This window comes from Canis lupus, chromosome 19 (assembly GCF_048164855.1).
Source record: "Canis lupus baileyi chromosome 19, mCanLup2.hap1, whole genome shotgun sequence".
In the NCBI taxonomy this organism is placed as follows: domain Eukaryota; kingdom Metazoa; phylum Chordata; class Mammalia; order Carnivora; family Canidae; genus Canis; species Canis lupus.
Genome location: NC_132856.1, coordinates 55,804,243 through 55,820,468, shown reverse-complemented (window position 1 = coordinate 55,820,468; position 16,226 = coordinate 55,804,243). Strand labels below are relative to the sequence as shown.

General features: G+C 50.2%; 1 protein-coding gene across 16 annotated transcripts in view; it reads right to left on the bottom strand.

Moving 5' to 3' along the window:
• Positions 1-16,226, bottom strand: part of RANBP3 (RAN binding protein 3) — a 53,936-nt gene that overhangs the window by 8,011 nt on the left and 29,699 nt on the right. For 8 of the 16 annotated variants that reach the window (XM_072787649.1, XM_072787648.1, XM_072787650.1 and 5 more), the window contains 8 exons: positions 12,216-12,252; positions 12,041-12,127; positions 10,488-10,559; positions 5,425-5,490; positions 4,601-4,693; positions 3,317-3,420; positions 2,051-2,170; positions 28-131 (listed from right to left, as the gene is read on the bottom strand). In XM_072787649.1, the coding sequence (XP_072643750.1) occupies positions 28-131; positions 2,051-2,170; positions 3,317-3,420; positions 4,601-4,693; positions 5,425-5,490; positions 10,488-10,559; positions 12,041-12,127; positions 12,216-12,252 (683 nt within the window). The remainder of the gene's footprint in view (positions 1-27; positions 132-2,050; positions 2,171-3,316; positions 3,421-4,600; positions 4,694-5,424; positions 5,491-10,487; positions 10,560-12,040; positions 12,128-12,215; positions 12,253-16,226) is intronic. The other 8 variants (XM_072787651.1, XM_072787652.1, XM_072787659.1 and 5 more) reach the window with 2 other exon arrangements.

The following is a 16,226-nucleotide window of genomic DNA, read 5'->3' as shown; positions in this document are numbered from 1 at the left end:
GCTGGCCACCCGGCCCAAGACACACACCTGGAGCTGATATACTGAAGGAAATAGTTGGTCGCAGTTGGCGTTTCTGAACTGGGATGTCCGGCATTCTCCATGTCAGCTACTTCAGTGTTCTCATTTGTTAACTGGGAAACAGAGAGGCGACACTTACTGCCCAGACAACGCCTGTTCGGGACCTCAACAGCTCAGCCTGTCTGCATACCCCAGGGCCTATGGCACAGCTCGTGTGTGTGTGTGTGCATGTGCACGTGTGTACACGGGGGGGGGGGGGGGGGGGGGCATGCGCTGTAATCAACTTTGCCATTTCTGCTTTTAATGGTTAAGATAGAAAAAGAGTTTGTAAGGCATCAGGGAACTTTTTCTACCTTGTTTAAAAAAAGAAATCCCTCAATTGACATCTTGTTCCCCTTTTCACCAATGCTTGTAATGAGAGGCCACAGAATGCTTCCAAATCTGGCATTTTAAGGGGTTTATTATAAATATAATAAAAACATCATTTCTTGAGGGCTTTTTTTTAATGCTTGCTAACTGCTGTGCCAGCTCTGTTGAATCTATCATCGAATGTGATACTCCCAGGAACCCTGAGAGGTATTATCAACCTCGACCTACTGAGTGAGAAAGCAGGGGTTCAGGGTGCCAAGAAATCGCCCCCATTGAGAAGCTGGCATGTAACTGTGATACTACAGATCACGTGAGCCCTGAGCCTCCGTAAGACAGGGCCTCAGCCCCAATTTCAAGGCAGCCATCCCCCTGGACTCTAGGAACAGACTTGACCTGGCGGTTTAGGCCAGGCCCCTGCCCCCTAGCATAGGTGGATCTCAAGGCCCTTCCTTCTCTGGCTTCCTCCTCCCTGGAGTGAGCAGCCTCCAAGGGACTCATTACTTTGGCTAAAGTCACGCAACAGCAATGCTTACTTTTCATCCCTAGGGATTTGTGTTTCTGTTGGACAGCGAACACCAAAGGAGAAGGCAGATGGCACAACCTGATGTTTTCTACGTGCTGGAGAGACTTTTTTATTCCTTTATTTCAGGATTTCTCCTTCTCAGCATCACTGACATTGGGGCTGGATCTTTCTCTGTGGGGAAGCCGCCCTGGACACCGTGGGGTATTGGGCAGCATCCCCTGCTCCCACCCACTGGATGGCAGTGGTACCTACACTCTAGCCGTGACAACCACAAACGTCCCCAGACACAGCCACTCATGTTGTCTCTCAGGCTTCTAAAGGAACTCCTGCCAGATGAGCTGCTGGAAACGGCACAGAGGGACACTCTATCCTGGTGGCTGGAAAGGTAGTGTTGCCTAATTCTGGCTTCTCAGAGTGACAGCACACAGGGTCCCGAGCCCAGAGCCCCTGCCAGATGCTCTCTACCCCTGACTCAAAGTCCCCAGACTAGACCAATAGGCCTTGGGGGCAGCCAGGAGGGGACAGATGCTATTGCTTAGTATGGGACAGAATAGTTATTTTTCTATCTGCCCTACCTTAAAAAAAATAAGGTAATGATTCTCAATTAGGGGTGACTTGGTCCCAAAGGGAATGCTCAGCCTCATGAGGGGACACTTTGGGTTGCCACGTCAGGGGGTGGGGGCATACTCCTGGCACCCGGAGGGGGAGGGCCAGGGATGCTGCCTGGTACCCTAGGATACCCAGCCCTCCAACAGCTGACAATGAACCTGTCTAAACGTTGCTTTGTGCCAAGACAGAGCAGCTCCCAAGTTAGGCAATGACAAGCCCTCCAGTGACGTCGAAAGCATCGGATGGTGCTGTCCCCTTTGCTACGAAAATGTTGGTTTCCAAGGAGAGGCACGCTCGGTTTCGTCCCATCCCCGGCGACTGGGAGAACAAGGGAGGCCTCCAGGGAGCACGCCGGGAGCTGAGCAGTGCAGCAGGGAGGCCATGCCAGCAGTCAGGGACAAGCCTGCGGCTATGCCACCTCCACCTCCCGCCCCCTGAAGGGAGAAGCGGAGGTCCTGTGGTTGAACTGGAGGAGGCAGAAGAGACCGACCCCGGAGTGCGAGCACCCATCCGGGCCTCTGATCCACACACCTTGACTCGGTCCCTCAGGTTCTGCCCGAACACAAACGCCTGCTGCGCAACTTGCTCTCTTTTCTCACAGTTCTCCTCCTCACAAGTATCGCTAGACTCATTTTTCTGGGGCTCTTTCTCCTAGTTTGAAACAAAAACAAGACAACAACTGAAAAGAAGTGACAGGTTAGCCCCAAGAAGCAAGGTGGGCCATCTCTCGCAGTTCCGTCTGCTCAAGGGGTCTCCTCTGGCTCAGGTCCCCGGGGGGCTGCTGCCGCCCGGGTGTGGCCTGTCCTTGACTCCCCGGGGACGCCGGAGGTGGGCGGGCCAGGCAGCTTCCCAGACTCCCTCCAGCTCACAGCCCTGCTGCGCTAGCCGCCCTAGCTATCCAAGTCTCCAAGCAGCAGCAGGTTGCAAAGATGGCTCCTAATTTTAATTCTGCTAATTGTGGTCTGAAGGAGCGGGGGTTGCTCAGGGATGTTTTAAAAATGAATTGTAGACGATCGATTTTACCATTTGCTCTCCAGCAACTATGGGGGGTGTGTGGGGGAGGTGGAGGGGCCAGAACTCAGGCAGCAGCTCAGCTGCCAAAACAGCCCAGTCGAAATAAACACACACATGCAATCTGGCTTTGTGAATGGAAGCCTTGGTGTGGTGCTGCAACTTGCATTTCAGATTCACCTCTGCCACCCGCAAATGCAGGCTCTTTGGTACATGCTCCTCATTTTTCAGTTGCCGGGCAATACCACTAGAAAACACATGCTCTTGGCCTATAGAAACCCAGAACCCCAGACTTTGCTGCGTCTGCCTATCAATCAATCAATCAATCAATCAATCAATGTTCTGAGCTGATTTCTTCAGCTAGAATGGGCCCACCTATGCGAACCCCCGTGTTGTTCAGGTGTGGAAACAGGGAGGGGAGACAGCTTTCCATGTAAAAGGGCACACTATCTCATCAATGAAAGCCATTCCTGTGGCTCCAAGGACCCCCGCCCCCCCAGAGGCCAGGCCCAGAGGCCAGCTGGCCACTTGTACAGGGAGGTGCTGGGTCTGGCCTCTGGAACCCAGACAGAACTCTGGAACCGCGGACAGACCATCCTTGGCATTCTAGCAACTATGGACATCAGCTGCAGTTGCACATGCACACCACTGAGCAAATACAGAAAGCCTTAACACAGGCCTACCCAGGCACTGCTCTGAGCAGGTAACTTGTCTACACACTCAGTAAAGCTCCGAGAAGTTTCAGGTGCTCCCTGCCCAGCACAGAAACACCTCAAGTGCTCGCACCTCGTCAGAGGGACTTCTCCGTGCAGGGTTGTCAGGTGATGTTGCTGTCACGGCCCCCGTGCAGTCTGCTGGGATACTGACTCCGTTGGTGCCGCTGCTTGGGACTGCAGGGACAAGAAGATGGGGTGTGTGTGTGTGAAACCTCAAGTGCTCCCTTCCACCATTTAGACCAACAGTGTAATTTCTCCTCTTTAAAGAAAACGATCTAATGTCCCTACTGAAAATTACATTCTTACATTGAAAAACCCAACCTCAGAACTAAAACCTCACAGAGGTGAGAATATCTTATTGCTTACTCCACAAAGAACTGTATGAATTTTAGTGTACTCAGAAATGATACTGTGAAGATAAAAGAGAAAAGTAATATATATTGAAGGAATGATTATGAGTTTTATAAAACGTTTTACTCATAACATCTTTATCCTATGCACTTTTCCCTATAAATAGCTGAGATCACATGATGTGTGCAGCTTTAAATTTGGCTGATTGGTTAGCCTCGCTTATAAAAAGCTTTCCTGTTGAAACTCTTCAGAAATATTAACTATTTCCCCCATGTGGGATGTTGGATTGCTTCTGATGAATTTTTGAATTACAGGGAGAGGCCAAGAGAAAGACAAGAAAAGCTCATTAAGAAACTAAAAGGTCAACTGAACACCATGACCTGTGTGGAGATCATGGAAATATGGGTTAAGATTTAGGTCTTATGGTGGAAAATCAGATGATTTGCACATAACTAAAATGACCCTTCAAATCTCTCAGACACACAGGGCCAAGTTTTGCCTACAAATATGCTGGGCTGAACCAGAGACACTTGAGAGGAGCCAGCTTTTGTGAAGCCAGTATGCGCAGAAAGCAGGACTTACCTAGTGGTCACCTTGGCCTGGTGCCACAGGGAGACGGTGGGACCATACCGTCTTCCCTGGGCTCACCAGGGATTTATTTATTTTTTTATTTTAAAAAGATTTTATTTATTCATTCATAGAGAGATACAGAGAGAGGGGCAGAGACACAGGTAGAGGGAAGAGCAGGCTCCTCGCAGGGAGCCTGATGTGGGACTTGATCCCAGGACCAGGATCACGCTCTGAGCCAAAGGCAGATGATTAACCACTGAGCCACCCAGGCGTCCCTCACCACGAATTTACAGGATTGTTCCCACAGCTATTTCTGAGTGCATTCAGCAGATAGGGCCAAAGTCACCTGTGTCAAGAAACAGCTGTCCCAGGCCAACTTCAGGATCACTCTACACCCTGCTGAGTGAGCCTGGATGCCAGGGCAGATTCTTACCGGTCTGTGAGAGTGCCTTTGGCTGTGGGGCTTGTAACACTGCCGGGCGAAGCACACTCCGCTGTTGTTCCTTGGGCTTCTGGCTTGGTAGACCTGAGAAGAGAGATCTGCTTGCCTGGGCCTTCAGACCTCATGGGTAGAAACACACAGCCCTGTACTGGCTCTCAGGGGCTTTACAGAAATTGAGTGAGTACAGTAATGCCAAGGGGGGGGAGGGGGGAACGGACCAAGGGACAGCTATCCTCAAGTACTGGGCTCAAGGATCAAGCACAGATGGTGAAGGGAGAGCCACAGGCAGCCCCCCAGAGTTTAAGACTCTGCTTGGGCTCAAATAAAAATACCCTTTGCACCTGCTTTTCAAAGTGCCATGCTGAGAAAATCTGTCTGCCAAACACAAATTGGGCAAGAAGCATGAGAGAATGCTTCCAACTCTGCACCACTGCCAGGCTCTGCTCCCCAGCGGCATGCCACTGGATCGTGGCCACTCTGCTAATCAGGCTTACTCTGTGGCTTCCTGGGGCTGGGATACTCTGGAGACACAGCCTGGATCAACTGAGCCTGTGCTGGGCATAGAGCCCCACACTGAGCCGAGTCTGCTCCCTCACCATCCCCACCCCCCTCAGGTAGGACAATCTTCTTGGTCTGATGGGCTCCTTAAAGTGACTTTTTAGTGCTCATATGCCAGGTTAACTGCAATGACCTAGACAGCAGGCTGAGCCTGGAGCATGCAGGCTGGGTTGCCTTAGGCAGTTGTGCAAACAGATGCTACACAGAGAGGTGTAGAGAAAGCCCTTCCACTTTCCTTCTTATAGGTGGCTACCTACCTGCACTAGGTGCCTGGCCGTGGATCAATGTTGGTGGCTTCAACCGGAATCCACTGCTCTTTTCCTCTACAAGCAGAAGACAAAAGATAAAAAGCAGGCCTGCCTAGGGGGTGTAGAGATGGGGCCAACAGCAAAGCTGAGAGGGTCAAGGGAAGGGAAAGACTGTGGTCTGGACCTCAGTGGCCACAAGCCTGGAGAACCAGGGACATGTTTCCAAGTTAAAACACAAATGCAGAAGCCTGGTTCAACCACCAAGGTCATAAGGCAGCTTGGACGAGGAAGAAGCAGGGGGTTGTGGGAAGTGCTGGCTTCAGGCCAGGTGTTGACAATTAAAGACCAGGTGGTATCGAAGGTGTGAGACAAAAGTGACAGTGAGTGTAAAGCTGGTCCATCCCTGGGCTACCTCACTCAGTAACTTGCCAAGAGCTGTGACGGCCTCAAAGGCCCTGGAGAATGTCAGGGAGCCACCTAATAAAGGTCCCCAGGACCCGTCTCCCTTTCTTAGAGGATTTGTCTTGTCAGAGGATGTATTTATCTGTAGTTAGGAGAAGCCTCTCTGTACTACAAGCAGATGTCTGGGAAATGAGACACGTTTTCTGTGGTGAAAGATCAAAGGTGGCAGACAGCAGCAGGCTTGCTCTCTTTCCAGATGTGCCTGGAGAGATTCACTTCATTCCTTTCCGAGAGCACTGGAAGGCCCAGGACAAGGAAGGGGAAGGAAGCAGGGTGATGGGTCAAAACCTGCTTTTTGCTGGGCCACTGGTCCACACAAATCCCTTCATCTGTATGTGCTGGTGACTTGGCCTATCTCATAAGGGGTGGGTAGTGGGGACTGTCTAATCTGCCTTGACAGGAAGGATCAGCATAATAAGCCCTGTGATTCCAACATGTCAGGTCTGTTCCTGGGGCAGCACAAGGACCGCAGCATTCTGGGCCACCAGAGGCAACCTCGCTTTTGTGCGAAGGTCCAACTCATTTGAAAAAACCTTTGTCAGGGTGCAGGGAACAAGATCAATACACAAAAATCAATTGTGTGTATCTATACACTAGCAATGAATAATCCAAAAATGAAGGAAACAGTTCCATTTATAATAGCACCAAAGAGAATAAAACTTGGGAATAAATTTAACAGACAAAACTACAAAACATCGTTGGAGGAAAAACAAACAAATGGGAAGAGATCTTAGAAAATCACATAATATGGGATTCTATTTATATGAAACATCCACAACAGGTGAATCCATGGAGACAGAAAGTAGATTCTTGGTTGCCAGGGTCTGGGGAGGGGGTGGGAGGTGACTGCTCATGGGGACGGGGCTTCTCTTTGGGGTGATGGAATGATCTAAAATTAATTATGGTGATGGCTGCACAATTCTGTGGATACCTAAAAACCAACCAATGGTACAATGAAACAACACAAATGCCTTCAGGCCAAACTCTGAGGCATAAAACAAAGTCAATGCAGAATTCTCAACAAAGGAGGAAAGCCTCCTTCCTGTTGTCTGCATGCTGGTGAGCCAAACTGCTCTCCTTGGGCAAAAATGGGATTACAAAAACTCTCGCTGCTAGTTAGTATGAAGGAATTGAGTCCACTAGGCTCCCAAGAGCCTGTGTTAGTGAGCTGGGGTCTCTCCCATAAGAGAGAGGTCATAAAAACCACACTCAGGAGAATCAGACACCACAGATGCAGGGGAAGACATGCTGCCAGATGTTTCTCTTTAGGAGAAAAATACTGAATCACATTTCCAAAGCTCAGGACTATTCAGAAGATGACTGGCAATTTACAAACATTAAAAAAAAAATTGAGATGAAACTCACAATTGAACTAATTTTTAAAAAGCTTTATAGCTGGCTTTATAATGCTTACATTGTGGCTACTGATCACTTTCCACCTCTCTGCTCTGTGCAGAGCAATGCTAGCAGCAGTGCTTGACTCTTGTAGCCAGCTTAGGCTGACCAGTGGGGGTGGAGGCCTGGACAATCACTGTCACTGAGCATCTGCTGGAATTGGGCCTGGCACCTGGTCCACCCCACAGATGCACAAGAAGTCACACTGAATGCTGCAGTGAATGGACGACAGACAAGACAGATAGGGCATGCCACATCTGTCACGGCAACTAGGGACGAAGGAGCCAAGGCAGCAGGGAGGTGTGCTCACAGGACAGCCAAGCCAAGGCCTGCCCGCAGGCCCCATCTTCACCAAAATAGACATGCTCTCTTTTCATGGCCTCAAAAAACTCACTTTTCCTGCAACATGGTCAGCGTACAATTAAAGGGTGTTGCTGAAGGCCAGAGCCCTAGCACACATGACAGGATCACCGGGGTGCATGAGTGACTATACCAGTGTCTTCTTGAGGGCATATGTGTGCCCTGTTGTGAGCTCACTGAGGTTAAGAGGTTGCTCCCTCTGAAGCAAATCTCTCTCTCCTCCTAATCCTGTCTAGAGGAAGCAGGCTCCTTTGATGGTACTTTATGCCTTGCCCTTCCTCTGCGGGAAGCAATGCTCAACTTCAACTTGGTGTATGCCGGAAGACGAAAAGACTCTAAGAGGAGACAGCTTGGCAGGGGCTGGGCAGGGGCAAAAGTTGTGCTGGGGACATGCACCGTGGACAAAGAGAGCCAGGTTTCTGTCAAAAAGAAAGGTAGAAATATGAAGCAGGGAGGCTCAGATGAACCCGGTTGGTGCTGGATATGAAGTACACGTGTGAACCCAGGGTCACCTGCACATGCAGATAGATATGGACAAAGAAGTATGTGTACACATGTGTATGCACATGGGTTTGAGTGTGTGTGTCCCCATTTCTGGGCATCGAGGGGGCCCAAGTGCAGGGACAGTCCAATGGCGGTGAGCCTGCTGAGCACACAGATCTTGTTTCTAGAGACTGGTCTCCACTAAGGACCCTTGTGAGAGACGGTGATTAGCCTGGAGCCTCTTGTTAGGACAAAACAAAGTGCTTAAAAGAATAATGAGTCATAGCAAAAAGACTCAGGAACCTGCTTGATGGGACTCCTGCCAGCCAAATCTGGGACGATTAAAAGAAATTCTGTACTAATAAATTCTATACTAATAATGACAGAATGTATCCTGTTGACTACAACAGGAATCCACACATCCATCTTGCTGTACAATGTAACAAAGGACTAAGTGGGGAGAAAGGAAAGCTCCCTTACAGAACACCGATGAAGCATACTATTAACGATGAACGCAGAAAACCTCCCACTTGGGTGATCCATCTGGGTGATCGATCGTCAGTGATGACTAATCCAAGCAAGAGAACATCGGTGGAGGTGGACACTGGAGGGCAACAGTGACAGGAGAGGGCTTTTGTAGTGTCTCAGAGTATCTCCTCAGAAAAAAGGGGATGATCTCACAGTGGACAAACTGACACAGCCCACACTAACCTAGTGGGCAAATCAGCCCCACGGGTACCAGGACAGGTAAGCACCATGTGCCACCTGGGACAGTGTGTCGTGTGAAGAACACAGCTTCGCTTCTGTGGTATTCTAGCCCCACGGGCACTACCTGGGTGGAACTACCAGGAATCATTGGATAAACACAGACAGAAAAACTTCTCCAAAATAACTGGCCTGTAATCTTCAAAGCCATAAATGTCAAGGAAAGAATGAGGAAGTATTACAGATAGAGAGATATGTGGTATACGGTCGGGGATCTGATCCCTCTGCCATGAAGGACATCACTGGGACGATTGGGGAAAATTGAATGGGCAAAGGGATGTGGAAGTGCTTTATAAAACTCTTCCATAAATTAACCGGGGGAGCCCCCTGCCAAATTAAAGCTAAAAAATAAAAGGCAGGTAGGCAAGGACAGAAGAGGATAGACTCTACTCTGACTCAGGGACCAGGAAGTGAGGCTGCATCTGTATCCCTCAGCCTGGCCTGGGAACCCCCTTTCCTCAGGACACCCATGTTCTCAATGCTGCAGGACAAAGGTTCTGTGGGGAGATAGAGGGAAGCCATCACTCACACATCTTAGAGGTGATGGTGAGATCTGTAATCTCAATGGAAATTGACAGCCTGAGGTGATCTAGACATAGGAAGCTGACTGATCCCCTGGGCTAACAGGGCTCTACCTTTCACAATGCTACTTGCTAAGCGAGCACTCAGAGCACTCTGGGGGTTCCCAAGGCTGCTTCCAAACCAAACTCCTCCTCAGAACCTGGTGAAGGGGTCAGCTCAAAACAGCTTGCTTTCAGAGTCAAAATGAATTCTATTGTTTGAAATGGTGCTATTGAATCAACCCCCTAAGTTATAAAAACATCGCCCTCTTGCCAGAGTATGACTTATCTTGCAATGCTTTTGAAGTAGGCAATGAATTTATATAAGGCAGGTTGGGTTACAGAATTCGGGTAGTTGAACTTGCTCATTAAATCTTTTATGAGGAATTTCAGCCACGTGGGAGAAACTTTCAGGAAATCTTGGAGTTGGATCTCTAGTGAAAGACCAAAAAAGGAAGGCTCCATAGTCTTCAGAGGGGTAAGAGCTACTTTCCTTCAAGGTTTAAAGCTGTGATTAAATATGCTTACATATTTATCTGAACAGGTCTAAGAAACATTGATTAATGTGAGAGTCTAATGCGCAGAAATGGGGTCTGGGAAATTCCATCAACCTCATAGCAGTTACCTCTGGGTGGGAGAGGGGGAAGTGGATTCTTTTACTCTATGTATTTCCCATTTGCCTTTTTAAAAAAATGATATGAATGTATTGCTTGTGTACAATTTTGAAAAACGACTAATATACCTCTTTATAACTGCTTTTTGTTTTTGGGGAAAACAAAATAAAACAAAACAAAACCAACACCTTAAAGACTTGTGACCAGGCCCTTCTTGCAGAAACAATAAATTAAGGGCTTATGAAGCCTGCCTCACACTGGATTCCAAATCTATGAGCTGTAGATTTGGGAAAACATTTAGGAACTGAAAAAGAATCCGGTTTTCAAATTGCCCATTCCTGTTCAAGATCTTATTTTACAATAGCAACTGCTTTTCATCCCAGGAAAACCCCCAGTGACTGGCAGTAAAAGGCAGAGGGACATAAGGGCTCACCTGGTTCTGAGTCAGAATTGCCTGCAGATGGCTCGCAGAAGGTTGATGGCATAAAAACATTGTTTTTTGATACTGTCGACAGGGAGGTGCGGGCAGGGAAGGGAACAAGAGGAAAAACAGCGTGAGTAGGCGGGGCACACATGTACTGGAGCACCTCTCCCACCTGAAGGCTCCATCTCCAAGCCCCACTGTAGGAGGCTCAGCATTATGAACCAGGCCTTTAGATGCTGTGGTTGCCTGTCTTATCCTCAAGCCCCTGGCTTTTCCTTGGCCCCCTAGGCCACAACAGAAATCACCTCTCCTCTTCTCTGTTGCACCTCCTGCCACAGACTGTGGCTCCGCAGTACACAGTGAATGGGAAGGAATACAATCCATCACAGGAAGCAGAAGCTCCCTTGTTTCATAGGAATGTCCATGCAACAAGTGAGAGGAGATCTCCTGAAGCCTAACTGCTAACTATCCAGATGGTTCCTCAAGGCCTGCTTGGCGAAGGACATCCCTTCAGGGGGGCCTCGAGCAGTCATGAGCAAGGATGTGGCAACGTCCACAGTGAGTGTTAAGGGAAACAGGAGTGAAATCCAGTGTGTTGCAGGGAGGATCTAGAAAGGACACTAACTTTCTACCTCGTGCCCTCCCATCACATTTGCATTACTTTTATAAGCAGAAACAACCTTCCCGGGTGTCTTTTCCCCGTAAAGTGCTATCCTTAAGGTCTGCAGGTATAAAATGCTTTACATGAACCCACCAATAAGGAACTAGAGATCGTCTCTGAATATATGTGCATCTCTAAGTCTGCACTAGAGAGCTAAGACTGAGAAGATGGACGATGCTGGGGGGCGGGGGTAAGTCAAGATGGGGATGAGAAGGAGCACACAAGTCGATCTGCAGAGCTGTCCCCAGGCTCACAGAACCTCCCACCAAAAAGCCCCAGCATCTCTCTTGACCCTGGGAAACTGCATCTTTGCTGCATCAGCCTTTGTAACAAGTCCCCAGGTTGGTCTGCCAGTCCCCACCTAGAGCTCCACACCCTTGGGCCCAGCCTTCTGTACAGGGTCCCAGCCTGGCCCACCCTTCAATGTTCCACCAAGGCCTCCTCTGGGAGCTCACGGCATTCCATCACCAAAGTGTGTTCCGGGGCCACTTGGTTTGTTATGTACTGTGTGTCTGTGCTTCTCAACCAGACTGCCAAGCTCTTGGCACATGGCTGAAGGGTCAGGAGGACACTGTAATTCCCACTTCTACACCCTCAGGCTAGAGACACAGCCACAAATCTGGGAGGAGGGCATGTAATTAATGGCCAGAGCCCCCAACAGGACCGACAGTCCTCTATTTCAGGGGGACCATTTCTTGGTGTGTCATCTTTGAGTCCACTAGGTGGCGACCCTCTGTTAAGTGTCACTGGTTCCAGAAGGGAGCATCTCCAGCTTTACTCCTGACAGAGATGGTGTCTCAGGTGGGTGCTAACTGGGTGTGGACAGGAGACAGACACCAAGGGGGAGGCGGGCTCATCGCGCAGATGCTCTCACTGACCGGCAACGGTGTGCAATGGTTACCTGACTGTGAAGGTGGGAACTGGGTTAAAGAGGATGTTCTTTCTCGCTTGACAGGAGGGCAGTAATTTCCATCTTCTCGGTCGGAATCTACAGAAAATGAGGAGAAGGAGGAGAGAATCAGGCTGCTTCTACTTTTACTACCAAGGAAGATGAAACGTTTTAGAGATTTCCTCACCTTCTCCGCCTTCAGGGCTGGAGCCTCCAGTTGGCCTCTGAAATGAGAGCACATGGCAGGGCGGTAAGCAAGGGCCAGGCTGCCCAGCACCCAGCAGCTTGAGCTCCGTCATGAAGGGATCCTGAAACGCCATGCTGAGGGCCAACTCCCTGAGCTCAGGCACCCAAGTTGTGGACAGACTTTTAACCTAATGCTCAAAAATCCCCCCAGGAACCTTCTGAGCCTGCCTTATGAGGCCACAGGCTGAGGAGTCCTCCTAAGGGCTGAGAATGCATTTACCGCAAAGATCGGTTTCTCTGTCTCTCCACCGGTCACAGCTAATGGCGTGCTACCCCCCAACTCAAGCACCATAAAATGTTATCTGGCTGAAATTAATTCTGCCAAGAGCTGGCAAGCAACCTGCTCCATGCTGGAGGGCAGCAGGGCTGCTTAAAATGGTTGCCTAACAGCGGATCGTAGCAATTTCTGTTCCTTGCCCCGGCATGTTCCATGGCACGGAACCCTGTTTCAAGGTGGACCAGGATTTCCAGAGCAACAGAGAATTTCAATGCCTTGGACCTAAGTCTGCTGCAAAGGTTCAGAACACAATCGTCAAACATAACTCAACAGACAACACAACCTACTGAAAAGCACAAGTGAAGACAGAAGGTGGCTGAAGAATTTCCACAACTTTTAGTTTTAGAATGTGAACAACTAGCCATCAAGAAGCCTTAAAACGAGCCCTGCTCCCATTCCCAGATAATATCCAATCCCTCACAGACCTACAACTCTTCAGAACTAAGCAGCCAGAAGCACACGTCCAGGGGTGAACATCACTCCTCCCGGGGCACTCTTGTGAGAGCAAGCGGAGGAGCCAATTTTCTTATTTTCAGAAAAGTCCCTAAAGTCCAAGTTTAGCCAAACGAGGACCACCTGCATTGAGGAGCTGTTAGGAATTAGATGAGGCATGCCTGGGAAAGTGCTCTGCTAGCTGCAGGGTGGAGTGGAACCACAGCAACTGCCCTAAATAACACAGATAATGAGCTGTGAGCCCCAGGCAGCACTTTCTCCATAAGGGCCACAGAGGGACCTTCAGCTTCTTGGGCCATATGCATACTCCACTATCTTAGCTTGCAGACAGAGGCCTGGAGTTTGCGGACCTCATCCTAAGAGACTGGGAGAGAAAAGGATCCCAACCTGGACTCTCTCCTGTGTGGACCGACAACTTGGGTTTGGGTCAGAAATGCAAGCTTGGGCTGCTTGCTCGTGTCTGTTCTAAGCGCTCGCTGCAAGCCTCTGTGAAAGGGCGAGGACTGCTGTCCTCATGTCTGCACCAGGTGATCCAAGGAGGCCATCCATCAAAGTGCTTGGGAAACAAACCCCTCATAACACAACGGGGTTCAACAGTCCTTGGGGCAACTGTGAACATACCACTGGGCCCCAGATGAAATGGAGGAGTCAAGGGGGGATTCCAATGGGCACAACCCAGTGGCCAGACCATGAGGGCAGAGTGTGAAGGTGCTCAACCCCTCTGGAAGGCCTACAGAGCTTCCTCTCTCCCAGTTCTGACACCTCCTGAAGGCACATCTTGGGCAAATCATTTCACTCGCTCAGGCTTCTGTCTCCTCGCTTGGGAAATGGGGGTGCCAACATCCCCCCTGCAGGGAGATGGAAGGCATCAGTGGGATAAGCAGGGAGGCAGCAGTCCTTGTGACCGGACACCTGGCCATGGCTGACACCCAGGGCGCTCTCAGCAAGCTTGCTTCTGCTGGATGTTATGCCTCTGGGAAGGGCATGACAAGAGTCGGGATGTGGAGTCATGTCCTAGGGCAGCCAGATGTGGAAGGCACGGTGGTGGACCTGGATGCGTTAAGCAGTTCCCCAGCCCAGGACTAAGTGTTGGGGGGTTGCTGAGACACATACTCTGGCAGGGCTTTCCTCTTACTGGGTCCAGGTCTGCAGGGGCATCTGATGACACAGAGCCATGACACTGGCACAGCAGGCATTTTCTCTGGGACTATCCCCTTCCTTGGGTAACATCACTAAGGTGCAAACTTCAGGTACCTCCTTCCTATTCCTTCACAGTGGCAGGGCCCACTCCGAGCTCTGGTTCCATGGCTCTTGGCTTCTCTCCTGTCATTCAACAAACATCCCAGCTGTACCAACTCCACATGTGGCAGCCTCTTGGATCCTGGGGGACCTGCCGCTTTGAGAGCAACTTCTGGGATCTGGAAATGGCCTTGCAGACACTCATCAGCTGACTTTTCACTCTGCTCGCTCTTCCCTGGCTTCTCACATGAGAACCCCTGCGCCCCTGCCCTGGTCCTGTGGCCTCACTGCCCCCTGCACTCCTCTGTACCTCTCACTGATTGTGTGATCTGTGTCAGGGTCCCTCACTACCTCAAGTCCCAGGAGGGCAATGGCCCTCAGCACACAGTGGGAGCTCAGCTGGCATTTGTCCAGTGAAGGGACACAAATCACAGGCACTCTGTGGGCCTCAGAAACGCCCTAAGGCAGGTGTCCCTGTGTTATACACAGAACAGTGGCACCCCCTGCCCTATCAATGGCCCCAAAAGCTTGTCAGACCCCAGCTTCCTGTTTCCTCAGCTGCTGAAAAGGGTATTCCTCCACCGTCCCCATCCTAAGAGGCCTCCGCACCCAGCTTTCCTTTGCCCCACTGGCTAGCTGGGCTCACCTCCACGTGTGTGGATTTCCAGAAATGTACAGATTTCTAATTTCATTCCACTAAGGTTGGAAAAGACCCGGCATGATTTCAGTCATTTGAAATTTTTCAAAATTTGTTTTGTGGCCTAGCACACAGTCTGTCTGCCCTGGACGAGGTCCTGAGCACTCTGTAGCTCAGTGTTGCTAGGCCAGCGGGGTTTAGAGCACTATCCAGGCCCTCTCTGTTTTCCATCTTCCTTCCCAACGCTCTGGTGATGACTGGAGTGGGGTGCTGGGCTTGCCAAGACCATGACTGAACAGTCTATTCTCCCTTCAGTTCTATTTTTGCTTTGTGTATTTTGGGGCTCTAAATGACATGTAACTTTCTTAATTAACTATGCCAACACCACCCCAAACCTCTCAGGAATCAGTCTCCTTTAGAATTTGATGAGTGCGCCAGGGGCCGCTCCGCAGAAGTGTGTCCAGACCAGGAGCTGAGGTCTTTGGGTACCCCTGCCCCGTCCACCCTGAACCCCCTCTCCTTGCTGTCGTGCTGCAGCTTTGCTGTCTCCCTCCCGTTTTTTGAACATGCCAACACTATTCCTGCCCCAACGTTCCTTCCGTGTGTGCTGCCTCCAAGATAAGATCTGGGATGCGCTTCCTACAGGTCCACTCAGTGTGGCCTTGCCAAGGCCTTTCCCAGCCTCCTCCAAGGGTGGAACCGAGCTCACTCACTGCCCCACCAACCAGCAAGCGGAAGCTGCTCCTTTCCACCCCAGTGCCCAGTCTCCCTTGGGCCTCTACCAGCTGGAAAAGATCTAATGTGTCTGGCTGTTCTGCTCACAGCTCAGACATACAACCCCCACGATGCTGTGCACAAAAGTCGATCAGCATGTATTCACTGCACAAATGGAGCGTGAGTTAGTCACAGCCCCTTTGGTGACCCAGAGAAGGAAAGTACCTGGCCAGACAAGATCCAGAGGCAGGAGACCCTCAAACTCATACCCCAAATCTCTTCTAAGAGGCATGTGGCTGGCCTTTTGGTCCTGGAAAGGCTGAGAGGTCAAGGCCAGGGAAGGACCTTCCAGAAGCTGCTGGAACCTCCTGTAGGGTCTGAGCTAGCCAACTCAGAAGCTAAGCTGATGCCAACAGCATTCCTCGATAGGAGCCAGCATAAGGAAGCAAGGAGACAGAATGTATGAGAAGTCACTTCTGCTTGCTTTGGATATGCCAACTCTTCCAGAAATCCTCAATAGTTCCCTGTGTGAGAAGCCTGATGTCTGCATCCCCAGCCCGCCAACTGTGCTGGAGGTCTGAGCTTGCTGTCTGGCTGTCTCATGCTGTCTTCTCACAAAACAGGGGTGAAGC